This window comes from Lithobates pipiens, unplaced genomic scaffold, assembly GCF_037356315.1.
Source record: "Lithobates pipiens isolate NorthernLeopardFrog02 unplaced genomic scaffold, aLitPip1_a1.2 Scaffold_22, whole genome shotgun sequence".
NCBI lineage: Eukaryota > Metazoa > Chordata > Amphibia > Anura > Ranidae > Lithobates > Lithobates pipiens.
Genome location: NW_027507784.1, coordinates 139,645,578 through 139,672,401, shown reverse-complemented (window position 1 = coordinate 139,672,401; position 26,824 = coordinate 139,645,578). Strand labels below are relative to the sequence as shown.

At 46.4% G+C, this 26,824-nt stretch overlaps 1 protein-coding gene across 11 annotated transcripts in view; it reads left to right on the top strand.

Moving 5' to 3' along the window:
- Positions 1–26,824, top strand: part of UNC80 (unc-80 subunit of NALCN channel complex) — a 318,404-nt gene that overhangs the window by 280,052 nt on the left and 11,528 nt on the right. For all 11 annotated transcript variants that reach the window (XM_077448370.1, XM_077448371.1, XM_077448372.1 and 8 more), the window contains one exon: positions 1,004–1,200. In XM_077448370.1, coding sequence (XP_077304496.1) covers positions 1,004–1,200 — 197 coding nt within the window. The remainder of the gene's footprint in view (positions 1–1,003; positions 1,201–26,824) is intronic.

The window sequence follows — 26,824 nt, the reverse complement described above, 5'->3', positions numbered from 1 at the left end:
TATATATATATAATGTGTGTGTGTATTTATAGGTAAAGACATGAGTGGGGTATTTTTCAAGAGTAGTGCTTCCCATTGATTTCAGTCCACTCCAGAAATACTGCTTCAGGGCTTTTTGGTCCACTTTTATATATGATGGTAAGTAAAAGGTTACCCACAAAGGAATTCCAACCATAGCCATAAAATACAAGCAAAAAATGTTCCTTTAGCCTCATGGCTTGCTTTCTCTGCCCCACTGCTCACTGCATGCCTCTGGCTGCACCCTTGCAGCCTCACAACTCCTGAGGAGGACAGGGCCTTGAACTGCTGTCAGGTCTTGGATTATAAGGGCTTTGCACACCGGCAAAAGTCGGACACAAGTCTAGAGGCCTCTTCCCTCTCCAAACTCTTCAAATCCTCTGGATTTTAGACCTTGAGCCATGAACTACAAAAAAAAACCCCAAAAACAGTTTTCTCTGCTCAGATCCGGTGTCCCTCATTTTGAATTCATGAGAGGCCTGCATGGTCTTTAATCCTACTAATACAGCACCAGGGCTTAGTACTGTCACAATATAGACACAAACACATTATGCCGTTTCTCTTTTCTTCCCTTCTGACATCTCCCAATGCTATCTTGTTTTACATAGTGGCAAATTTTAATTTATACTCCAGAGATGCAACTTGTACAGTGTCATCCTCATGAACACTTTTGGGCTTTCTAGTTCAATAAAAAAAAAAAAAAAAACACATAAGCAACAAGTATTTCTACTCTTTGTCCTATATTAGATGAAATAATTAAACAAGGAGAAACTTGCTAATACTTTTAGCACACCATATTTGATAGTTGTGTTAGTATCCCTTCAAAGGCAAGGGGGATCATCTGAAACCTGGTCACCTACATACTATTTTCCTATTTTTTTTCTACTCGATTATCCTATGTATAACAGACAGAATAGACTAACATATTTATTTGTAGTACTCTGTGTTCTCACAGATCCATTTAAATCTTTTATTTTCTTTACAGCAGATCAGAAGAGATCTGTAACCTTTACTGAAACACAGCCTCAGCCCTCCACATCTCATGCTGAGGTACCCCCCATCGCTCCACGCTCCGGCTGCAGCCCTGCACCATCCATCAAACAGACATCTGCAGAGAGCCCTGTACTCACCTCGTCTCCATCCATCACTGTAGCTGACCTTCACAGCCAGACTGACAGCCAGGTAACACCACAAAAAGGTTAGATCATGTGTATCTCACTTTCCTCTAATGGTCAATTAAGCTCATTATAGATGGGTTGGCACTTTTAAATGCATTCCTATGGCCTGCCATAGACGGAGCAAATTTATTTCCTGCAACCATGGACATTGTCAGGGAATCCCTCCCTCCGAGCCACTGTGTTCCCTCCTGCTGTCCCTGCCAGGATAACATAGTAATTATTGCTAGCAGCTATAACAGCCGCTAGTGATAATTGCATGTAAAATCTGTCAGGCTGGTTGTACCCAAATTGATTAAGCCTGCCTATACATAGTTTGAATCTTGACCAGTTCCTGCTCAATTTGAACCCTCTATGGCCGGCTTGGTGAATATTTGATCTGCCTGTGCATCCTCTCCATGGTACATTGAATATATGAAGGTGAGCAAATCAGACCTTTATGCCAGGTGTTGCAATGTATGGGTGATATACACAATGGGTATAGAAAAGAATCACCAACCCCCCCACCCCCCACCCCTTTTAAATGATCACATTTGTGTTGCTTTGCAGCCTGAAATGAAGACAGACAGTTTTTTTCTATTCCGTTGTATTTGCTAGTGCAAATTAAAACATCCACGTGAAATATATAACACCAACATGTAAAAAAAAAAACAGAATCACTGAGCTGGAAAAAGATTACCCTCCCACTCCCCTTTTTGTCAGTATTTTGTTGAACCACCTTTTGCTTTAATTACAACCTTTAGTCTGTTAGGATATGTCTCCACTGACTTTACACATCTAGACTTTGCAATATTCGCCCACTCTTTTTTGCAGAACTGCTTAACTTCAGTTAAATTTGATGGTGACCGTTTGTGGACTGCAGTCTTCAAGTCATTCCACAGATTTTCAATGGGGTTAATGTCTAGGCTCTGACTAGGCCATGCAAGGACATTCACCTTTTTCTCCTTCAACCACTGTGTGGTCATTTTTTTGTGTGCTTTGGGTTATTGTCGTGTTGGAAGGTAAACCTTCTTCCCATTGACAACTTTCTGGCAAAGGGCAGCAGATTTTCCTCAAAAATTTGACAGTATTTTGCTCCGTCCATTTTTCTTCTATCCTGACAAGTGCTCCAGCCCCTGCTGCTGAAAAACATCCCCATAACAGGATATTACCACCTAGGGCTGGGACAAAGGGTGGGCAGGAGGGACGGCTGCCCTGGGCACTGTGGTATTATGTGAAGTTTGGGGGCACCACAAGGAGATTGGAGGGAGGGGATTTGTGTTGGGAGGGGGAAGAGGGGAAATTTGGGGAGATAGAATATTTGTGCTATAGAGCGGGGAATTTTATTTGGGGGGGTAATTGTGCTGGGAGCATATGTGAGCTAAGCATGCAGATTAGCGGTCCTTTTTTTGAGGGGAGGGGATTTTTGCTGACACAATTTGGCATGTTTGCCCTGGGCTCTAGATGACCTTGTGCCGCCACCGTTACCACCTCCATGCTTTACAGTAGGAATGGTGTTATTTGGATGGTGAGCTTTGTTGGATTTCCGCCAGACATATCGTTTGGTGTTGAGGCCAAATCATTCAATCATTCTATTGCATGAACAACATTCGATTTTAAAAACTTTGCTAACCAAATGTAAATACTGGTCTACTTCGAATGAACATTTCAGTTAAACCACTTTCACGATTCTTCGAGCAGAAATCAGGTTTTGTTTAACCTGGGAAAAAAACCTATGATGGCACCTTTGGAGATTATGAAATATTATCTATATATTCGTGCAAAATAAAATGTATAATTTTTTATGGGGCTTAACAAACAGCTCTAATCAGTTCACTTGTCTATAGGCGAACAAATTCATAACCTTCCAGATTCCTTTTTTGTTGTACTGTGAGACTTATAATTTTGTGTTTCTAATTAAAGAGGAAGTAAACCCTGATGGGTTTACTTCCTCTTTGTCTCCCTGCAAAGGTAAAGCATAATGGGCTACTATGCATCACATAGTAGTCCATTATGTGTCACTTACCTGACACAGGAGCCAGCTGTTCCCTGTAGTCCAGAGCGTCCATCTTCTTCCGGGTATTGCTGCTCCGGCCACTCACAGCGCCGGAGCAGCAATGACATCACTCCCACGCATGCGCATGGAAGCCGCCACTAACGGCATATCGCCGTTAGCAGCAGCATGCCGCTAACGGCGATAGTGCAGCTGCGCGCCGCTGTCTACGGCGCATGCACCGTAGACAGCTGTGACTGTCTTTTCGTAAATATCTCCTAAACCGTGTAGGTTTAGGAGATATTTCTTGGACCTACAAGTAAGCCTTAATCTAGGCTTACCTGTAGGTCAAAGGGTAAGGGTTTACAACCACTTTAAGTGCTTGAGGAAAATTAGCCAGGTTTCATGAAACTGGTAACTGTTTTATGTACAGTGGAACTGGCAAAAAGCCTTCTGAAAAGTTAGTGGCCTTATAAGAATGGAAAAGAATGTTTGCATAGAAACTTTACTCCCAGCCACTCCTATATCCACAGCAACTAGGCTTACAAATGTTTACTATGATAATATAAACTGGGAGGGAAGCAAAATAATGAATTGATTGAAATAACAAAAGAGATTTATTAAATAATATATGGAATAACAATTATGTACAGTAGCCCTGCACATAAATCAGAAATAGGGGTTAACAACTCAAATAAAAATATGTTACAAATAATTCCTAAAATAGAAAGTCAAATAGGTATCTGACATTTTTGACAGTCCCACAAGTAAAACAAAGTGTCATTGACTTTGCTGACTGACTATGCAAAGTACTAATCAACCTAGTGGGGTCTTGTTGTCATGTAGCGGGTAATACGGGTCCATGGTCAACATGTACATCAGAAATTTAAGTGTATCTCTAGCCAAAATTTTTATTTTGGATAACTCCTGACAACATTTTTTTTTTATTAGTTTTAAATAGTATCTGACATATTATTTTTTATTTTCTTCCTTTGAAACCATTGGGAAGATTTCCCCTCACTTCTTGTCCCTGTGATACCCTTTAAAAAAAAAAACAAGGGATGCAATAAGTAGTCATTGGGACAGGGAAGCACTGACAGCAACAAAAATATTGTCCAAATCAGCTGGAGATATAATCTGTTGACCCAACACCCCTTCACGACACGATCCATGGCCATGGGACTTCTTTTAGCGAAGAGATGGTCTGGGCAAGATGCAAAGTAAAATATATATCACATCTTTACGATAAGCGTATTTTTAAATCTTTTTTGGGAGTTTCAAAAGACTATGGAATCCCACATACTGCACACTTTAGGTATTTACAACTACGTCACTCCCATATGTTTACTCCCAATGTGACTCAAATCGTGGGGCCCAATGTGACTCAAGTCGCAGTGACAAAAAAAAAAAGTTTCCTCCACCATTTTTCTTTGACTTTAGTGCAATTTGAGTGCCATAACTGCAATGTTATATCATAAAGGTTGCAAACAAGTAGCAAGGAAATTGCAAGCAAGTCTCAAGACTTTGGGGTCGCAGCAGTGCGATCCTTTCAAGTTTTCTGCAGCAGGCCACCACAGTGATGGAAGCCAAGGCCAGGTTGAAACCTCTGCGGCCTTGGTGGTTACACCACTGACAACACATATGTCTTGTTTAGAATGGGTAAACTCCCCTCTCCCAAGTGCCCTAAATGTCCATATGACAATGGCACAGTTTATCATATGATCTGGGAAGGTTTGGCTATCCATTCTTCCTGGTCCAGTTACAGACTTTATAAGTTCACTCCTTAACCTTCCTAACATATACAACCCTTCTAGGTGTTTATTGGGTTACTTAGAGGATTCTGATACCCCTACTAGTACAAAACTTATTTTATGTTTGTTACTATTTTTAGAAAACATAGCAATTCAGTGGAAATCACGTATTCCCCCTACAATACTGCATCACAGTGGCTCAGGATGGTTAGCCCAATTATATCTAGATATAAATTAATGCATGAGGATGCCCAAAAGCATTTGGGAAAATTTGGTCTCCCTGGCTGCCATCCCAATATACAATGCCACTTGATCAATATCTTAATGTATTTACACTATATTACCAAAAGTTTTGAGACGCCTGCCTTTACACACACATGAACTTTAATGGCATCTCAGTCTTAGTCCGTAGGGTTCAATATTGTGTTGGCCCACCCTTTGCAGCTATAACAGCTTCAACTCTTCTGGGAAGGCTGTCCACAAGGTTTAGGAGTGTGTCTATGGAAATGTGTCTATGGAAATGTTTGACCACTGATGTGAATGAGAAGGCCTGGCTTGCAGTCTCTGCTCTAATTTATCCCAAAGGTGTTCTATCGGATTGACGTCAGGACTCTTTGCAAGCAAGTCAAGTTCCTCCACCCCAAACGCGCTTGTTCATGTCTTTATGGACCTTGCTTTGTGCACTGGTGCGCAGTCATGTTGGAACAGGCCATCCCCAAACTGTTCCCAAAAAGTTGGGTGCATGAAATTGTCCAAAATGTCTTGGTATGCTGAGGCCTTAAGTGTTCCCTTTACTGGAACTAAGGGGCCAAGCCCAACCCCTGTAAAAACAAGCCCACACCATAATCTCCCTCCACCAAATAATTTGGACCAAATAAGTTTGCATAGGAACTCCTGGATAAATGTGTTTTTTGTCTTTCTGTTCAGTATAGGAATGCTACATTATGGGGTTTTCAAAGCATCACATGGTCTGCTGATTCATAAAGTCTTTTTGTGGATAGAACTGTTTTGCACTGGTAGGGATGTGAAACATCATGTATATAACTAGGGTATTAAGTAATTCAACTGTGGAGGGATGGTGTCACCTCTGTATGAAACTATCGTGTCAGCAAACCCACATCCCTAATGAAATAGAAAAAAAATCACTCAAAAAGAGTGTGTCTTCTATGGGACTTTACATTGGGTAGCTGGCACTCAATATTAGTACGAGAGTAAAGAACTAATTTCTTAAAAAATATATCTAATTATTGTTGAAAGCTATAAAATGACTAACTATGACATTTACCAAAAACCTCTAAAATGGATGCACATTGAGGATGTTGGAAATATACAGGAGACATTAAACCAATTCTATCAGAATATAATAATACACAATAGAAATAACCCAACGTTTCAAGGTGTTTTGGAAGTAAACCTCTTCTTCAGGGGTAGTGGGTTTAATCACCTCAAAGTGTGTGTCTACAATAGAACAATAGCATTGTACATACTTACAGATATTGTTCTTTTTTTTTGCTCTCTCTACTTCTTTCAAGTATATTATGGTGCACTGCTGAGTGCTTGCTGACCGATTCTGCAGCTGTCTTTTATCAGTGTAGGGAGGGATAGTTTGGTGTTTGGAGCAGGGACAGTCTGCAAATCACTAGCTACTAGGTCCACAAAGGTCCTTTTAAGGACTGGTATAGGTGTACAGTATATAGGGTTGTACACGTATAATATACTTTCTTTCAAATATAGAAAGCATATTATATATCACGGTGCTGGTGTCAGTGCTCTCTATCTTGGTGCTGGTGTCAGTGCTCTCTATCTCGGTGCTGGTGTCAGTGCTCTCTATCTCGGTGCTGGTGTCAGTGCTCAGTCTCTATTGTGGTGCTGGTGTCAGTGAGGGAGATAGCAGTGGAGAAGCAATCAGTAGGCAGTGCCAGCACCATGGCTGAGGATCAGCACTGGACTGGTACCTCCGGACCACCGCAGTGGAGCCCTGCATAGGTGGGGGTAAGGGCCAGGCAGAGGGAGGGGCTCAAGCACAGGTTGGCACACTGGGACACTGGCACAGGACTGCGCTGCCCTGACTGTGGCACTGATCATCTCCTGCACCCCCCTCATAGCCTGCCCTGACCTTGCCTCTCCTCCATGCCCTTCATGCGCTGCTGAGTCCTGAATTGTCAAAATTTCACAGATAAAAAAATAATGCTTGTCGTTGTCGATCCCAGATTCACTTAATACTTTTGTTATGTCAGTGTTCATGTTGTGGGACTATGTGTGCACAGCTAGTAAGTATTTTGTGGCTGAAAATATGACCTGGAAGTTTTTAAGGTTCGCCTGCCATTAAAGTCAATGGGGTCTGCCGCAAACTTTTGGCCGCATTCGTGGTTCGTGTTCGCGAAACGTCCCATCAGAAGTTCGTCCATTACTAGTTACCAGTATTAATTATCAGCAGACAAATTAAAGATTTATTAAAGATATTATTTAGGTAAAATTACTTAACAATGATCAATAATTCAAAAATGTGAATAGAATATAAGACTAGATGGCATTCATAAGCATTTTTTAGCACATCCCTGCACAAAATAAAAAACCTCAGATGAAAAAAATTTAGATTTAATATACGAAAAGCAAAAGTTTCAAGTCCTTGCTATTTTCTTTGAAGGGCTTTTTCTAGTCAATATAGCTGCCTACACACATAACCCCTGGATCAAAGATAAAGATAAAAGCATCTTTTAAGACTCTTGTCTGGCTAAATATAGTAGTTTAATTTAGGCTTGTTTGTTTGATATGGTGCCAAAAACCGCTTTTAGTTTGCAGTATTAATTGCAGGATTTTGTTACAGAAATAAACTAATTTTGAATGTAAGCTAATAAAATCTCTACAGACTTAGGATAAATTTTCTGTGACATGCTTGGGAATTTCGATAGTATGCAAACATTATTTACTTGTAACATATAACAGGAAAGCATCAGGTTGATTTTTTTTTTTATTCCTAACAAAACAAATGAAAACAGCAATTTGCATTATTGTTTACAATGCAATTTTTAATAGAGCAACAAAAGAACATCTGCCCAAAAGCTATTATTATACAATATCAGCTACCCCAGAGGTACATTGTTCTTATTGATTTGCCCAGTTCATACATTTAAAATGTGAGAAGGAGCAATTAAGTACAATCATTGGGTAGCAAGGCAAAGCAGGTGGCAGAACCGGAGTAAAAAAAGCAAATATTTCAGCATGTACAAATTAAAGAACAACACATATATACAGTGGGGCAAAAAAGTATTTAGTCAGCATCCAATTGTGCAAGTTCTCCCACTTAAAAAGATGAGAGAGGCCTGTAATTGTCATCATAGATATACCTCAACTATGAGAGACAAAATGTACAAACAAATCCAGACAATCACATTGTCTGATTTTTGAAAGAATTTATTTGCAAATTATAGTGGAAAATAAGTATTTTATTAATATCAAAAGTCACCTCAATACTTTGTTATATATCCTTTGTTGGCAATGACAGAGGTCAAACGTTTTCTGTATGTCTTCACAAGGTTGTCACACACTGTTGCTGGTATGTTGGCCCATTCCTCCATGCAGATCTCCTCTCAGCCCTTGTACACATGGTCGGACATTCCGACAACAAAATCCGTCGGATTTTGTCCGACGGATTTTGTCCCGAAACTTGTGTTGCATACACACGGTTGGACAAAGTTGTCTGAAAATCCGATCGTTCAGAACATGGTGACGTTATTTAGTTACAACGGGACTACGTTCAGGATAGTAGCCAATAGCTTTGGTCTAGGAATTTGATCTGAGCATGCGTGGCAGTTTGTCCGATCGGAATTCTCTACAAAAGATAGGACAAAAGTCCCATCGGACCATGTTGTCGGAAAATGTTATATAGTCCAGCTCTAAAACTTTGTCGGTCGGATATTCCGACGGAAACAGTCTGATGGAGCCCACACATGGTCGGATTATCTGACAACACGGTCCGATCGGACATTTTCCATCGGAATGTCTGACCGTGTGTACAAGGGCTAAAGCAGTGATGTTTTGGGGCTGTCGCTGGGCAACACAGACTTTCAACTCCCTCCAAAGGTTTTGTATGGGGTTGAGATCTGGAAACTGGCTAGGCCACTCCAGGACCTTGAAATGCTTTTTACGAAGCCACTCCTTCGTTGTGTGTTTGGGATCATTGTCATGCTGAAAGACCCAGCCAAGTTTCATCTTCAATGCCCTTGTTGATGGGAGGAGGTTAGCACTCAAAATCTCACGATACATGGCCCCATTCATTCTTTCATGTACATGGATCAGTCATCCTGTTCCCTTTGCAGAGAAACAACCCCAAAGCATGATGTTGCCACCACCACGCTTCACAGTAGGTATGGTGTTCTTTGGTTGCAACTCAGCATTCTCTCATCTCCAAACACGGCGAGTTGTGTTTCTACCAAACAGTTCTACTTTAGTTTCATCTGACCATATGACATTCTCCCAATCCTCTTCTGGATCATCCAAATTCGCTCCAGCAAACCTCAGATGGGCCCGGACATGTACTGGCTTAAGCAGGGGGACACGTCTGGCACTGCAGGATCAGTGATATAGAGCACTGACACCAGCACCGTGATATAGAGCACTGACACCACACCAGCACCGTGATAGAGAGCACTGAAACCAGCACCGTGATAGAGAGCACTGAGACCAGCACTGAGATAAAGTGCACTGACAGCAGCACTGATACCAGTAACTCGCTGATGGGCCCCAAAAATATGACACCGCTCAACCTCTTCAAACAGGCGGGTACGAGCATATAGTATGGTGTGCTTTTTTTGTACAAGGAAGTGAGCCAAATGTAGAAAAAGCGCTTGATTAAATAAATTGTTTATAGAGATATACATGGTCTACTGGTCACATGTGTTGAATTCCTCTGAGATCCATGCCTCATTCATTTTCAGAAATGTGAGGTAGTTAACACTGTCGTGAGCTAGGCGAGTGCGCTTATCGGTCACGATCCCGCCCTGCTGCGCTGAACGTCCTTTCGGACAGGACACTGGACGAGGGGCAAGCCAACAGTTCCATTGCAAATTGGGCAAGCTCTGGCCAGAGGTTAGCCTGCCCACCCAGTTGTCCAGGGGTTCATCACTCATCAGAGCGTCCACATCGGCTGTTAACCCGATGTAGTCGGACATCTGTCAGTCTAGGCGTTCCCTGATGCTGGATCCGAATGAGACCTGTCGATGGGTCAGCTGAAAGAATGACCTCATATCAGAGGTCACCAACACATCTTTAAACCACCCTCTTCTTGCAGGGGCTGTTGGATTGGTACCCGCAACTCTTTCTCTGGGAGTGGGAATTGCTCCTCTGCCAGCGCACGCAAAAGCAGAATGTTGCATTTCTCGAAGCAAGGCCTGGAAGTGCTCCATTCTGACAGCCCTCTGTGACGGTGGTAACATTTCCGCCATTTTGTGTTTGTACTGGGGGTCTAAGTACGTTGCCACCAGTACTGGTCCTTGACCTGGCTCCTGCTCATCATCCAGGATAATGTCGTCCTCCTCGTTCTCCTCTCCCCATCCACGCACAACAACAGGGATCCCAGAAAGGTTTAAAGCATGCTCTTCTTGCTTCTCCTCATCCGCCCCGGCACCATCCTTCTCTGACTCCTCTTCAGACTCCTGTTGTTGACTTGTCTCAGATAGGGTAACTCCCTCCAGGAATTTATCCAGCATTGCGACTTCCAGATCTTCCCGCTCCTCCACGGCTTGATCAATGACAGGACGCAATGCACGCTCCATAAAGAAGGCATAAGGTACCATGTCACTGATGGCGCCATGGCTGTGACTGACCAGTTTGGTGATCTCATCAAATGGCCGCAGAAGTCTGCATGTGTCGCGCATGAGCAGCCACTGGCGCGGTGAAAAAAAAAACAGCTCCCCAGAACCTGTTCTGCCGCAGATTTCATACAGGTAGACGTTAACTGCACATTTCTGCTGGAGCAGCCTATCAAGCATATAGAAGTTGAGTTCCATCGCGTCGGGCAATCGCAAATAAGACGTTTGACTGGCAGATTGTGTCGCTGCTCAATGTCAGCAAGGCGAGCCATGGCCGTGTAAGATCTTCTGAAATGGGCAGAGATTTTCCTTGCCTGCCGCAAGATGTCCTGGACCCCAGGGTATTTGACAACGAATCGCTGCACGATCAAGTTTAAGACGTGTGCCATGCATGGCACGTGTGTAATTTTGCCCTGTTTCAATGCGCTAAGCCGATTTGCACCGTTGTCACACACCACTTTACCAACTGTCATATTGAGCGGTGTTAGCCACTGATCTGCCTGTGAGCGCAAAGCTGAAAGGAGTGTCGGGACAGTGTGACTCTTGGCTTCCAGACACAACGGACGCAGCACGGCATGGCAACGTCTCACCTGGCATGTCGAATAGGTTCTGGGGAGCTTGGGTGGCGCAGCGGAAGAGACGCTAGCAGCGGGAAAGGAGGAGTCAGTCGAGGAGGAGAGGGAGGAGGATGGAGTAGGAGGAGGAGGATAAGAAGAGCCAGGCCTGCATGCAGTCCGTGGCGGTAAAACCAAATCTGCACGGGTGCCATGGGTTACATGCTTGACGGCCGTCAGAAGGTTCACCCAGTGGGCAGTAAAAGTGATATACCTTCCCTGCCCGTGTTTGCTAGACCACGTGTCTGTGGTCAGATGTATCTTGGCACCAACACTGTGTGCCAGAGATACTTTTACTTGCAGCTGAACATGGCCATATAGCTCTGGGATGCCCTTCTCTGAGAAATACTTCCTTCCTGGGACCTTCCATCGTGGTGTTCCAATGGCCACAAATTTTCGAAAGGCCTCCGAGTCCACCAGTTTATATGGCAGTAGTTGGCGGGCTATGAGTTCTGACAAGCCAGCCGTCAACCGCTGGGCAAGAGGGTTATCCGGCGTCATAATTTTTTACGCTCGAACATTTGGCCCATGGAAGCCTGCCTTTTTGCAGAAAAATGTGAGGATGGCGTGATGGAAGGTGGAGTAGAGGACAATTGTGAGGAGAGAGGAGAAGGAGAAGTAGAAGACGAGGCTGGACGGTGAGAGCCTGGAGTGTGGCTTTGTGTGTTCCGTTGCTCCCACTGGGCTCGGTGATGGCAGCTCATGTGCCTTCTTAATGCGGTTGTCCCTAGAGCCCCATACACACTATCAGATTATCTGCTGAGTTTTTTCTTCAGATTTACCAAAACCATATAATATGAGGACAAACCTTAGGAGTTTCAATGTGTATGCAATCAGGCAGGCCCTTCTACTACATGGTTTTGGTAAATCTGAAGGAAAAACTCGGCATATAATCTGATAGTGTGTATGGGGCTTTAGTGAGTGTTAGGCTTACCACGACTTATGCGTTGACTGCAAAGATTGCAGATGACAACACTATTGTCATTAGCGGACACGTTAAAAAAAGCCCACACTGCGGAACCATGTGCCGGCATCCTGGGAGTGCCAGATGTGACCGTACATGGTTGATGCCTCGCTCCTGATACATTCGCATTCTGCTTTGTCCCTCCTGTGCAATCTAAGTTCTTCCTGCTTCTCCTCCCTATCTGCTGATCCATATCTCCCTCTGAACTCCCCTCCTCTTCCTCTCTTGTGGGCACCCACGTGACATCACTAGACACGTCATCATCAACGTCACCTTCCCCATCGCTATAATTAGAGATCTCGGAGTAGGCAGCAACAGCGGGACAAACCTCCTCCTTGGGCTGATCTGGGTATCGCTGTCAGACTGCTGAGCGGCGGTTGTTGCTACCTCCTCTTCCTGATCCAATGCCAAGAGTGGCTGCGCATCGGAAATGTCTTGATATGGATCGGAAAATAATTCCTGTGACTCAAGCGGAAGGCTTATGGTGGTGGTGGTAGTGTCTTTGGGGGTGCACATAGCAGAGAGTGAAGAAGAGGGTGCAGATCGAGAGGATGAGGAGGGTGCAGAAGAGTAAGGCTGAGTGAGCCACTCAACAAAGTCTGGTGCGTCCTTTGACGTAATTGCACGCACCTTCTGCAGTTTGCTACTTTGGCTCAAGTCTGTTGCTCCTGCCCTACCCCTACCACCCCTGCAGAAGGGCCTGCCTCTTCCTCTGCCTGTCATTTTTTAAATGACCTTGCGACAAAAGTCTCTAGAGAGTGCAGTATGTATGTGGAAGAAGGTATATAACATCCTGATTCAATCTGTTGTTTTTGGGGGCCACTGGTCTATCACACCAGTTATAATACTTTTTTTTTTATTTCATTTGTCGCTGCCTGTGGTATCGCTGCAGAACTGCTCAGCAGTCACAATGCTACACAGTGGAAATGCCCTATACTATGCTTTCTATATGTGCAAGTATTTTATACCTGTATTACACACCTATATACTGCACACCAAATAGTACACCTATACCAGTCCTTACAAGGAACTTTGTGGACCGAGTAGCTAGTGATTTGCAGACTGTACCTCCAGTCCCTACACTGATAAAGGACTGCTGCAGAATAGGGCAGCGGTCAGCAGTAGTGTACCAGCACCCTATATATTGTACAGCTATACCAGTCCTTACAAGGACCTTTGTGAACCGAGTAGCTAGTGATGTGCAGACTGTACCTCAGTCCCTACACTGATAAAAGACTGCTGCAGAATAGGGCAGCAGTCAGCACAGCCCTGCACCAGCACCCTATATATTGTACAGCTATACCAGTCCTTACAAGGACCTTTGTGAACCGAGTAGCTAGTGATGTGCAGACTGTACCTCAGTCCCTACACTGATAAAGGACTGCTGCAGAATAGGGCAGCAGGCAAGTATAATATTCATTCTATATTTGGAATAAAATATATTTTATGTGTACAACCCTATATACTGTACTACACCTATACCATACCAGTCCTTAAAAGGACCTTTGTGGACCTAATAGTAACAGGTAGTGATTAAACTGACTGTCCCTGCTGCACACAGCGTCCTGTCCTTCTCTGCACTGACAAAAGACAGGCTGCTGCAATAATCACAAGCACAACAGTGCACTCAACCCTATATACTGTACTACATCTATACCATACCAGTCCTTAAAAGGACTTTTGTGGACCTAATAGCTAGCGATTTGTGTCACTGCAGTCTCTCCCTGCTCCGCACAGAAACCTCTCCCTATAATGACACAAGAAAGAATGTAAAATGGCCGCCAGATCAGGTCTATTTATAAGTTAGGGGGAATGTCCAATTGTCCATGTGCTGAAATGTCTCCATTGGCTGTCCTGTACTCCATGATGGATGTGCCATCATGGGTCAAAGTTCTTTCACACTGTAAACACATATGTCCGCTGGGCGAACAGCAGCAATAGTCCGCCGATTGGGCGAATCGCGAAAACGCAAAATTCGCTGCAAAACGACCACCGGGCGAACAGTTCGGCCATCCCTACAGGTCTACAATTTTGTTTCTGGTGTCCTTCAACAGCTCTTTGGTCTTCACCATAGTGGAGTTTGGAGTGCGACTGTCACGGTCTGGAGTCAGGCTCAGAGGTCAGTAGCTATAGCAGCAGAGCAGGTTTTCACACAGGTCACCCTGGCTGATGACACGGGTTCACCTGAGGTGCGGGGTCTAAGCACTAACCGGTATTCATCAGAGCTCCTGAAGGTGGAGATGGGCTTTGCTGCTTGTTAGTGCCAGGTCGCGGTCCTCAGAATAGCCCCACCAGGGGGTGAGCAAGCCGGGGTCTGGTAGTAGATATAGCAGGTAGGGATCAAGCAGAAACGTAGTTGAGAAACAAGCCAAAAGTCGGTAACAAATAGTTGCCGGTTGGCATTCAGCAGAAGCGTAGTCCAGGAAAAAGCCAAATGTCGGTAACGAATGGTAGCGAGGTTACGGTCGGCAGCAGGAGAGATAGGAGCAAGATATTGGCTGGTGAAGGCACAATATTCTGGCAACCAGGAAGTGCAGAGACATGGCTTAAATCAGGAAGTTCATGGGAGGAGCAAAGGGTTCAAGGTTCAAGGCAAACAAGATTCAAGACAAGATCATTCAAGGAATTGTCCAATGAGCTGTCCAGCATTCCAGGTGCCTCAGCAAGCAGAGTCACTGCCAGACACACCAGAGGTCACAGGTTCAAGCCCAGGTCCTAACAGTGACTGTTTGAGGTTGTGGACAGGTGTCTTTTATACTGATAAGTTAAAACAGGTGCCATTAATACAGGTAATAAGTGGACAGAGGAGCCCCTTAAAGAAGAAGATACAGGTCTGTGAGAGCCAGAAATCTTGCTTGTTTGTAGGTGATCAAATACTTATTTTCTACCATAATTTGAAAATAAATTCTTTAAAAAATCAGACAATGTGATTTTCTGGATTTGTTTCCACATTTTGTCTCTCGTAGTTGAGGTATACCTATGATGACAATTACAGGCCTCTCTCATCTTTTTAAGTGGGAGAACTTGCACAATTGGTGGCTGACTAAATACTTTTTTTGCCCCAATGTGTGTGTGTGTGTGTGTGTGTGTGTGTGTGTGTGTGTGTGTATATATATATATATATATATATATATATATATATATATATATATATATATATATATATATATATATATATATATTGTATATCAGCGAAGTAACAGCTAAGGGGAGGTGGGGAGAAGGGAATGAATAAGGATAAATCGTTGTTAATAATAATAATAAGGAACACTGATTATTTAATCAGTTTTTTACTTGCAACTTGCAATTTTGATTTAATGGACATCATATGCAGATCAAATCCCCCCCCCCCCTTTAAAACGCATATAAATGAGCCAGAGTAATGGATAGCAATGTAACATCAATATACAACCCAAATTTCAAAAAAGTTGGAACACTGTGTAAAATCTACATAAAGAAAAATGCAATGATTTGAAAATCTCATAGACCCATATTTTATTCACAATAGGAAACATATCAAATATTTAAACTGTGAAAATGTGGCATTTTAGGTAAAAAAAAAAAAGGGAATTTTAAAATTGATGACAGCAATAAATTTCAAAAAAGTTGAGACAGGGCCATGTTTAGAATGGTGTAGCTCTTTTTTTAACAATACTGTAAACATCTGGGAACTGAGGTGACCCGTTGCTGGAGTTTTGGCCTGATATAGGAGTCTAACTGCTCAATAGTTCTGCTTTGCCTTTGTTGTAGTTTCAAGATGCGCCAAATAGTTTTGATTGATAAAAGGTCTGGACTGCAGGCAGGGCAGTTAAGCACCCATACTCTCCTACTAAAAAGCCATGTTGTTATAGATGCAGTATGCGGTTTACTATTCTCCTGTTGAAATATTCAGGGCCTTCCCTGAAAAATATATCATCTGGATGGGAGTATATGCTGCTCTAAAACCTGGATATATTTTTCAGAATTGATGGTGCCTTTCCAGATGTGCAAGCTGCCATCGCATGTGCACCAATGCACCCTTATAGCATCATAGATTCAGATGAGTGCTGATAACAAACCAGAAGGTCTCTCTCCTCTTTACTACAGAGGACTCAGCGCCCATCGTTGCCAAAAAAATGCCAGCTTTTAATTCATCTGACCACAGAACAGTTTTGGACTTTGCAAGAGAGCATTGGGCCAGAGACGATGGCACAGTGTGGGCAGGTGCAGTTTACTTTCTCCACAGCAGATGGCACTTGGCCATAGTGGCACTTTTACTGGAGAGGAAGTCAGGAGGAACAAGGTTCCTCTGTGGTTTCCTGGGTCACTGAGGAAGCTATCTTGTTGGATGCTGCCACCCCATGTGATTTAAGCAGCCATCTTGGTCAGACAGACCCTTTTTAGGGCCCTGGCTCCTGGGTTTTGGGGTGCTTTGGTGAGTGGATAGAGTTGGGACAGGTACCCTGTGTCAGGGCTGGGTTCATCCCTTCCTTCTCTGAGCTGGCCTCTCAGCTGTCGGTTAATTGCCAGCTCCTCTCCTCTCTCCACAGTGACTCACCTTGGTCACATCTCTAGAGACAATCTCCTGTGTTCTTGCTAAAGACTTGCTTAGCTGACATTCCTTCTGGCTCCAGATCCTGCTTGCTGTTCTACTAGGCACATCTCTGGCTCCCTGACGATTTGGCTTGTCTGACTATCCGTTCCGAGTTTCTGAACTCTGGCTATGTTTTGACTATGTTTTCTTTGTTTACCTTTTTTTATTATTATTAAACAAGTGAGATTTAACTGAGCTTCTGTCTCAGTTTGATTCATGGTTTCTGACAGTAGGTGAAGGCCATGAATTCAGAAGGTGCAGTCAATCCACTTGTTGGTAATATTTTTTCCAGATTGGATGAGCAGGATCACCGTATAGATCAGTTTGCCATGACGTTACAAACGCTCCTGAGTTGTACAGCTCACCTGGAATCTCCCACTGTGGCTGCTCCGGTACAACCTTTATTCAACATTACTAACTATGAAACTATGAAACCTGTGTTGCAGGCCATCTCTGCTGCTGCTCCAGTCACTGTCTCAAGTATTACCTCTATATGTCTGGTTCTGCTCCACTTCCCCAGCGATTTGGGGGCAATCCAGGCCAATGCAGAGGGTTTCTCAACCAGGTTGAGATATATTTTGAGATTCTGCCTCAGGCGATTCCCACGGGCAAAAGCAAAGTAGCTTTTGTGATATCTTTGCTTTCTGAGAGAGCCTTAGCCTGGGCAAACCCTCTATGGGAGACACAAAAACCTGGTGTCTTGATTTACTCTGAGTTTTGTTTAAAAGGGTATTTGATGTTCCCGCATGCTCCGCTTCTGCTGCAAGTGCCTGATGTCCATCAAACAGAGTGTGAGAACTTTTGCCAGTTACTCCATTGAATTCCATACTCTGGCAGCAGAGGTTGCTTGGAACAATGAGGCCCTGGTGGCTGATTTTTCTCATGGACTCTCAGGATACCATCAAGGATGAGATAGCAGCCCAAGATATACCCACTGAGCTGGAGAAGTTGATCACGTTTGCCATCCTCATTAACGCCAGACTCAGAGAAAGACTCTCTTTTAAGGAGAGCTTGCGGAAGTCTCATGTATATTTGTCTCCGAGCTTTGCAGTCCCACCCTTGCCTCCCTCACTTCCCATGCCTCCTGGTACCGAGTCGGCCAGTGAAGATGAATCCATGCACTTGGGCTTCACATGTCTCTTTGCGGATGAGAGAACCCTTAGGAGGGAGAGATTGTGCCTTTATTGTGGCCAGGCAGGTCACTTCTTGAAGTCTTGTCCTACCCGTCCAGGGAACGCCTGAACCTTGAGGTCCTGTCACGGACAGACCTTAGGTGGCGTTGTTTCGTCCCCAGTTATTCAGAAGGATAAGCCCTTGGTTTTGGTTACCCTTTCTTGGGCTGAGTCGTCTGTCGAGATACAGGCTCTAATCGACTCTAGGGCTGCAGACCTGTTCATTGATGCTGTCTTTGTATCGAAGCACTCGATTCTGCTGCAGCTGGGTGGCACTCCACTTGCCATTGAGGCTCTTGGCGGGAGACCTCTACAGCCTGTCCAGGTGACTCATGAGACTGTTCCATTGTCCATGGCCGTAGGGGCTTTTCACCATGAGATAATCAAATTCCAAGTTATTTCCTCACCCTTATTTCCTCACCTAAACCCTTCTTTTGATTGGCTCTGTGCTGGGGTTCTCACCTGGTTGCCACAATGCAGTAAGACATCCAGATTGTAGCCAAGGTCCTGTGCAGCTCTTCACTCTCCTCCCTGCCGGAGGAGTATCGCAATGTTAGCGATGTCTTTGACAAAGGTCAAGCAAGGAGTTTGCCTCCACACCGGTCATATGATTGCGCAATTGACCTTCAACCTGGTGCCATGGCCGGGTTTACCCTTTGTCGGTCTTGGAGGATAAGGTCATGGAGGAGTATGTTGCAGATGCACTTTCTCGAGGTTTCATCTGCAAATCTTTGTCTCCTGCTGGTGCTGGTTTCTTCTTTGTGAAGATAAGTGGTCAACTGAGACCTTGTATTGATTATGGGGTCTCAATCATTTCAATATTAAGAATGCCTATCCGATTCCATTGATTATGGAGTTATTTGACTGCCTCAAGGGAGCATACAACCCCATGAGAATTAAGGAGGGCGATGAGTGGAAAACTGTGTTTAATACCAGAACAAGCCAATATGAGTACCTCACAATGCCTTTTTGCCTTTGTAACACCTGGGAGTTTTCCAGGAATGTATTAATCATGTCCTCCCAGATTTGTTGCAGTTGTGTGTGGTGGTTTATCTTTGCAATATCCTTATATTTTCCAAGTCCCTGGAGAGTCACCACATAGATGTCTGTCATGTGCTTCAGAAACTAAGAGAGAACAATCTCTATTGTATATTGGAGAAGTGCGAATTCCATCATGAACAGGTTAAATTCCTGGGTTATGTAATTTCCACTGCTGGTTTTTCGATGGGCCCAGAGAAACTTTCAGCAGTCCTACAGTGGCCCGACCCATGGGTTTATGTCCTCTGCAGTGTTTTCTTGGCTTTGCCAACTATTATTGGAAGTTTATTTATAACTTCTGGTCTCTGGTCAAGCCCCTGACTGATATGACCAGAAAGGACGGTAACCCACAGTGTTGGTCTCCGGAGTCCATTAAGGCCTCTCTCCCAGAAGAGCGTGATTGGCTCTTTTCTTGTTTAGTTTCAATTACACTGCCTCATGCTTACCCTGTACAAAGAATGTAAGGGCTGACGCTTTGTCACGACAATTTTCCTCAACTTCCAAGATGGAGTCTGTTCCGGTTCCTGTGATTCCTCCTGATCGTGTTCTGGCTACGGTTTGTACCAGTCTCACTTCTCCTTTGGGTGACAAAATTCTTGCTGCTCAGGTTCATGCTCCCCCTGAGAAACCGTGTGACCGCTCCTTTGTCCCAGAGAGTCTCTGTCTTGCCGTGCTTAAGACTTACCATTCTCCCAAGGCCATCCTGGGAAGAATCAACTCTTTTGGGCCATTTCCCAACAATTCTGGTGGCCTAGTCTACGTGCTGATGTAACTGCCTTCATAGCTGCCTGTTCTGTGTGTGCTCAGATTAAGACTCCCTGACACCTTCCAGTGGGCCTCCTACAACCCATACCCAAAGGAGAGAGGCCCTTGACCCACCTGTCTATGGATTTCATTGTGGAGTTACCCAACTCCCAGGGCAACACAATTATCCTTATGGTGGTTGACCGGTTCTCAAAAATGTCTCATTGTATTCCACTTAAGAAGTTGCCCATTTCTAAGGAACTGGCTTCCATTTTTGCTCAGGTGATCTTTCGCTTACATGGGCTACTCAAGGTGATTGTCTCGGACAAGGGTAGTCGGGTAGTCAGGTAGTCACCCGCAGTCTAATGGGGCCACAGAATGAGCCAGTCAGTCCCTGGAGCAATTCCTTTGGTGCTATATTTCTGACCACCATAACAACTGGTCAGACCTCTTATTGTGGGTGCTTACAATAGTGCCTTGAATTCTGCTTCCTAATTGTTAGTGATGGACAAACTTCCGACGGGACGTTTCGCGAACGCGGACCGCGAATGCGGCCGATAGTTTGCGAACCGTAACGTTCGCGGCGGGCCCCATTGATTTCAATGGGAGGCGAACTTTGCAAACATACAGGTCAAATTTGCAGCCACAAAATTATTAATAGCTGTGCAAACATAGTCCCACCACATGGCCAATGCCATAACACATGTATGAGGTGAATCTGGGATCGAGAACTACAAGCATTCTTTTTTTATATGGGAAATTGTTGTGACAATTCAGGACTGTGGAGCGCATGAAGGCAATGGAGAAGAGGGAAGGTCAGGGTAGGCAAAGAAGAGGGTGCAGGAGATGATCACCAGCAGCGTGACATACAGCAATGACACCTGCACCGTGATAGAGTCATCTGACACCAGCACCGTGATAGAGAGCACTGACATCAGCAGCGTGACATACAGCAATGACACCTGCACCGTGATAGAGTGATCTGACACCAGCACCGTGATAGAGAGCACTGACATCAGCAGCGTGACATAAAGCACTAACACCAGCACCGTGATATACAGCACTGACAGCAGCACCGTGATAGAGAGCACTGACATCAGCAGCGTGACATACAGCAATGACACCTGCACCGTGATAGAGTCATCTGACACCAGCACCGTGATAGAGAGCACTGACATCAGCAGCGTGATAGAGAGCACTGACAGCAGCACTGTGATATACAGCACTGACACCTGCACCGTAAGCAGCCCCAGGAGGAAGTCAGCATAGCACAGGGATGGTGGGAGCCCCTCATAATGAGCATAGCACAGGGATGGTGGGAGCCCCTCATAATGAGCATAGCACAGGGATGGTGGGAGCCCCTCATAATGAGCATTGCACAGGGATGGTGGGAGCCCCTCATAATAAGCAGCCCCAGGAGGATGTCAGCATAGCACAGGGATGGTGGGAGCCCCTCATAATAAGCAGCCCCAGAAGGAAGTCAGCACAGCACAGGGATGGTGGGAGCCCCTCATAATAAGCATAGCACAGGGATGGTGGGAGCCCCTCATAATGAGCATAGCACAGGGATGGTGGGAGCCCCTCATAATATGCACAGCAGAGGTACAGCCCCAGGAGGATGTCAGCACAGCACAGGGATGGTGGGAGCCCCTCATAATAAGCAGCCCCAGGAGGATGTCAGCATAGCACAGGGATGGTGGGAGCCCCTCATAATAAGCAGCCCCAGGAGGAAGTCAGCACAGCACAGGGATGGTGGGAGCCCCTCATAATATGCACAGCAGAGGTACAGCCCCAGGAGGATGTCAGCACAGCACAGGGATGGTGGGAGCCCCTCATAATAAGCAGCCCCAGTAGAAATATGACACGGCTCAACCTCTTCAAAGAGGAGGGTACGGGCATATAGTATGGTGTGCTTTTTTTGGACAAGGAAGTGAGCCAAATGAAGAAAGAAGGTCTCTGTGCTCGATTAAAAAAATTGTTTATAGACATATACATGGTCTACTGGTCACATGTGTTGAATTCCTCCGAGATCCATGCCTCATTCATTTTTAGAAATGTGAGGTAGTTAACACTGTCGTGAGCTAGGTGAGTACGCTTATCGGTCACGATCCCCCCCCTGCTGCGCTGAACGTCCTTTCGGACAGGACACTGGATGAGGGGCAAGCCAACAGTTCTATTGCAAATTGGGCAAGCTCTGGCCAGAGGTCAAGCCTGCCCACCCAGTAGTCCAGGGGGTTCATCGCTCCTCAGAGCGTCCACATCGGCCGTTAACCTGATGTAGTCGGACACCTGACGGTCTAGGCCAGGCATGTCCAAAGTCCGGCCCGCGGTCCGGTTTTGAACGGCCCGCCTGCTTATTTAAACATATACATCTTTTGTGGCCCCCGGCGATCTCCCAGCGCCGGGGTCACAAAAGATATATAGTCCGGCTACCTCGGAGGGAGAAGGCAGGACGAATGCCATGCACACAGGAGGAGAATTTCCTGTTTACACGGCAGCTGTAAAAGGAAGTCCCATCTCTGCCATTGGACGACTGTTCTGTCCATCAGAGGAGGGTGGACTTTCTCTTAAAGGGGCCGTTGTGTAAACAGGAAATTCTCCTGTAGGATGTCTTTGGCGCTCGTCCTGCCCTCCATGGCTGCACTGATGGTAATGGTGGCTGCATTCCTGGCAATTGCAATTGTGGGGCTGCATTCCTGGCAATGGTGGGGCTACATTCCTGGCAATGGTGGGGCTACATTCCTGGCAATGGTGGGGCTACATTCCTGGCAATGGTGGGGCTGCATTCCTGGCAATGGTGGGGGCATTTCTGGCAATGGTGGCTGCATTCCTGGCAATGGTGAGTGAATTCATAGTAATGGTGGCTGCATTCCTGGCAATGGTGGGGCTGCATTCCTGGCAATGGTGGGGCTGCATTCCTGGCAATGGTGGGTGCATTCCTGGCAATGGTGGGTGCATTCCTGGCAATGGTGGGTGCATTCCTGGCAATGGTGGGTGCATTCCTGGCAATGGTGGCTGCATTGCCGGCAATGATGGGGCTGCATTGCCGGCAATGATGGGGCTGCATTGCCGGCAATGGTGGGGCTGCATTGCCGGCAATGGTGGGGCTGCATTCCTGGCAATGGTGGGGCTGCATTCCTGGCAATGGTGGGGCTGCATTCCTGGCAATGGTGGCTGCATTCCCAGCAATGGTGGCTGCATTCCTGGCAATGGTGGCTGCATTCCTGGCAATAGTGGGTGCATTCCCGGCAATGATGGGGCTGCATTGCCGGCAATGATGGGGCTGCATTGCCGGCAATGGTGGGGCTGCATTGCCGGCAATGATGGGGCTGCATTGCCGGCAATGGTGGGGCTGCATTGCCGGCAATGGTGGGGCTGCATTGCCGGCAATGGTGGGGCTGCATTCCTGGCAATGGTGGGGCTGCATTCCTGGCAATGGTGGGGCTGCATTCCAGGCAATGGTGGCTGCATTCCCAGCAATGGTGGCTGCATTCCTGGCAATGGTGGCTGCATTCCTGGCAATGGTGGCTGCATTGCCGGCAATGATGGGGCTGCATTGCCGGCAATGATGGGGCTGCATTGCCGGCAATGGTGGGGCTGCATTGCCGGCAATGGTGGGGCTGCATTCCTGGCAATGGTGGGGCTGCATTCCTGGCAATGGTGGGGCTGCATTCCAGGCAATGGTGGCTGCATTCCCAGCAATGGTGGCTGCATTCCTGGCAATGGTGGCTGCATTCCTGGCAATAGTGGGTGCATTCCCGGCAATGGTGGGGCTGCATTCCTGGCAATAGTGGGTGCATTCCCGGCAATGGTGGGGCTGCATTCCTGGCAATAGTAGGTGCATTCCCGGCAATGGTGGGGCTGCATTCCCGGCAATGGTGGGGCTGCATTTCTAGCAATAGTGGGTGCATTCCCGGCAATGGTGGGGCTGCATTCCCGGCAATGGTGGGGCTGCATTCCCGGCAATGGTGGGGCTGCATTCCCGGCAATGGTGGGGCTGCATTCCCGGCAATGGTGAGTGAATTTCTAGCAATGGTGGGTGCATTCCTGGCAATGGTGAGTACATTCCTGGCAATGGTGGCTGCTGCATTCCTGGCAATGGTGGCTGCTGCATTCCTGGCAATGGTGGGCGCAGCGTTCCTGGCAATGGTGGGTCTGCAGATGGGCACTGACCCTTATTTTGCTTCACAGTTCTTTTATTTAAAATTTTAATTATTTTCTTTTCCTGAAGCTTCCCTCTTAAAGTGAAGGTGCGTGTTATACACCAATAAATACGGTGTATCCAAATAATACACTGAGTTCATCTCTTCACCACACACTGCCACAAAGGCAAGAGAATTCTTGTTGGGTAGTGTATTAGTGCTCGGACGAACACACTTAGACCAAATTTTAATGGTTCAAAGAATGTCAGGCAAAATGGTCGGCCCTCACGCATGTTCACTTCATCAAATCTGGCCCTCTTTGAAAAAAGTTTGGACATCCCTGGTCTAGGCGTTCCCTGATGCTGGATCCGGATGACACCTGTTGATGGGTGGGCTGAAAGAATGACCTCATATCCGAAGTCACCAACACATCTTCAAACCGGCCTCTTCTTGCAGGCGCTGTTGGATTGGTACCCGCAACTCCTTCTCTGGGAGTGGGAATTGCTCCTCTGCCAGCGCACGCAAAGGCGGAATGCAACATTTCTCAAAGCAAGGCCTGGAAGTGCTCCATTCTGCCAGCCCTCTGTGACGGCGGTAACATTTCCGCCATTTTGTGTTTGTACCGGGGGTCTAAGTACGTTGCCACCCAGTACTGGTCCTTGACCCTTATGCTTTTTATACGGGGGTCCCTATTTAAACACTGGAGCATGAAGGCCCCCATTTGCACTAAACGGGAAGCAGTGTGGTGGCCTGGCTCCTGCTCATCATCCAGGATAATGTCGTCCTCTTCATTCTCCTCTCCCCATCCACGCACAACAGGGATCCCAGAAAGGTTTAAAGCATGCTCTTCTTGCTCCTCCTCATCCGCCCCGGCACCATTCTCCTCTGACTCCTCTTTAGACTCCTGTTGTTCACTTGTCTCAGATAGAGTAAGCCCCCCTGGGAATTCATCCAGCACTGCGACTTCCTCATCTTCCCGCTCCTGCTCCTCCACAGCTTGATCAATGACACGACGCAATGCACGCTCCATAAAGAAGGCATAAGGTACCATGTCACTGATGGCGCCATGGCTGCGACTGACCAGTTTGGTGATCTCCTCAAATGGCCGCAGAAGTCTGCATGCGTCGCGCATTAGAGCAGCCACTGGCGCGGTGAAAAAAACCTCAGCTCCCCAGAACCTGTTCTGCCGCAGAGTTCATACAGGTAGACGTTGACTGCACGTTTCTGCTGGAGCAGCCTATCAAGCATAAAGAAGGTTGAGTTCCATCGCGTGGGGCAATCGCAAATAAGATGTCTGACCGGCAGATTGTGTCGCCGCTGAATGTCAGCAAGGCGAGCCATGGCCGTGTAAGATCTTCTGAAATGGGCCGAGATTTTCCTTGCCTGCCGCAAGATGTCCTGGATCCCAGGGTATTTGACAACGAATCGCTGCACGACCAAGTTTAAGACGTGTGCCATGCATGGCACGTGCGTGATTTTGCCCTGTTTCAATGCGCTAAGCAGATTGGCACTGTTGTCACACACCACTTTACCAACTGTCAAATTGAGCGGTGTTAGCCACTGATCTGCCTGTGAACACAAAGCTGAAAGGAGTGCCGGGCCAGTGTGGCTCTTGGCTTCCGGGCACAACAGACGCAGCACGGCATGGCAACGTCTCACCTGGCATGTCGAATAGGTTCTGGGGAGCTTGGGCGGCGCAGCGGAAGAGACGCTAGCAGCGGAAAAGGAGGAGTCAGCCGAGGAGGGGAGGGAGGAGGATGGAGTAGGAGGAGGAGAAGAAGGACCAGGCCTGCATGCAATCCATGGCGGTAAAACCAAATCTACACGGGTGCCACGGGTTACATGCTTGATGGCCGTCAGAAGGTTCACCCAGTGGGCAGTAAAAGTGATATACCTTCCCTGCCTGTGTTTGCTAGACCACGTGTCTGTGGTCAGATGTATCTTGGCACCGACACTGTGTGCCAGAGATACATTCACTTGCCGCTGAACATGGCCATATAGCTCTGGGATGCCCTTTTTTGAGAAATACTTCCTTCCTGGTACCTTCCATTGTGGTGTTCCAATGGCCACAAATTTGCGAAAGGCCTCCAAGTCCACCAGTTTATATGGCAGTAGTTGGCGGGCTATCAGTTCGGACAAGCCAGCCGTCAACCGTTGGGCAAGAGGGTTATCCGGCGTCATCATTTTTTTACGCTCGAACATTAGGCCCACGGAAGCCTGCCTTTTTGCAGAAAAACATGAGCTTGGCGTGATGGAAGGTGGAGTGGAGGACAATTGTGAGGAGAGAGGAGAAGGAGAAGTAGAAGACGAGGCTGGACGGTGAGAGCCTGGAGTGTGGCTTTGTGTGTTCCGTTGCTCCCACTCGGCTCGGTGATGGCTGCTCATGTGCCTTCTTAAGGCGGTCGTCCCTAGGTGAGTGTTGGGCTTACCGCGACTAATGCGTTGACTGCAAAGATTGCAGATGGCAACGATATTGTCAGCAGCGGACACGTTAAAAAAAGCCTACACTGCGGAGCCATGTGCCGGTGTCCTGGGAGCGCCAGATGTGACCGTACATGGTCGATGACTCGCTCCTGATACATTTGCAGTCTGCTTCTTCCCTCCTGTGCAATGTAAGTTATTCCTGCTTCTCCTCCCTATCTGCTGGTCCATATCTCCCTCTGAACTCCCCTCCTCTTCCTCTCTTGTGGGCACCCACGTGACATCACTAGACCCGTCATCATCAACATCGCCTTCCCCACCGCTATAAGTAGAGATCTCGGAGTAGGCAGCAACACCGGGGACCAACCTCCTCCTTGGGCTGATCTGGGTACTGTCGTCAGACTGCTGAGTAGCGGTTGTTGCTACCTCC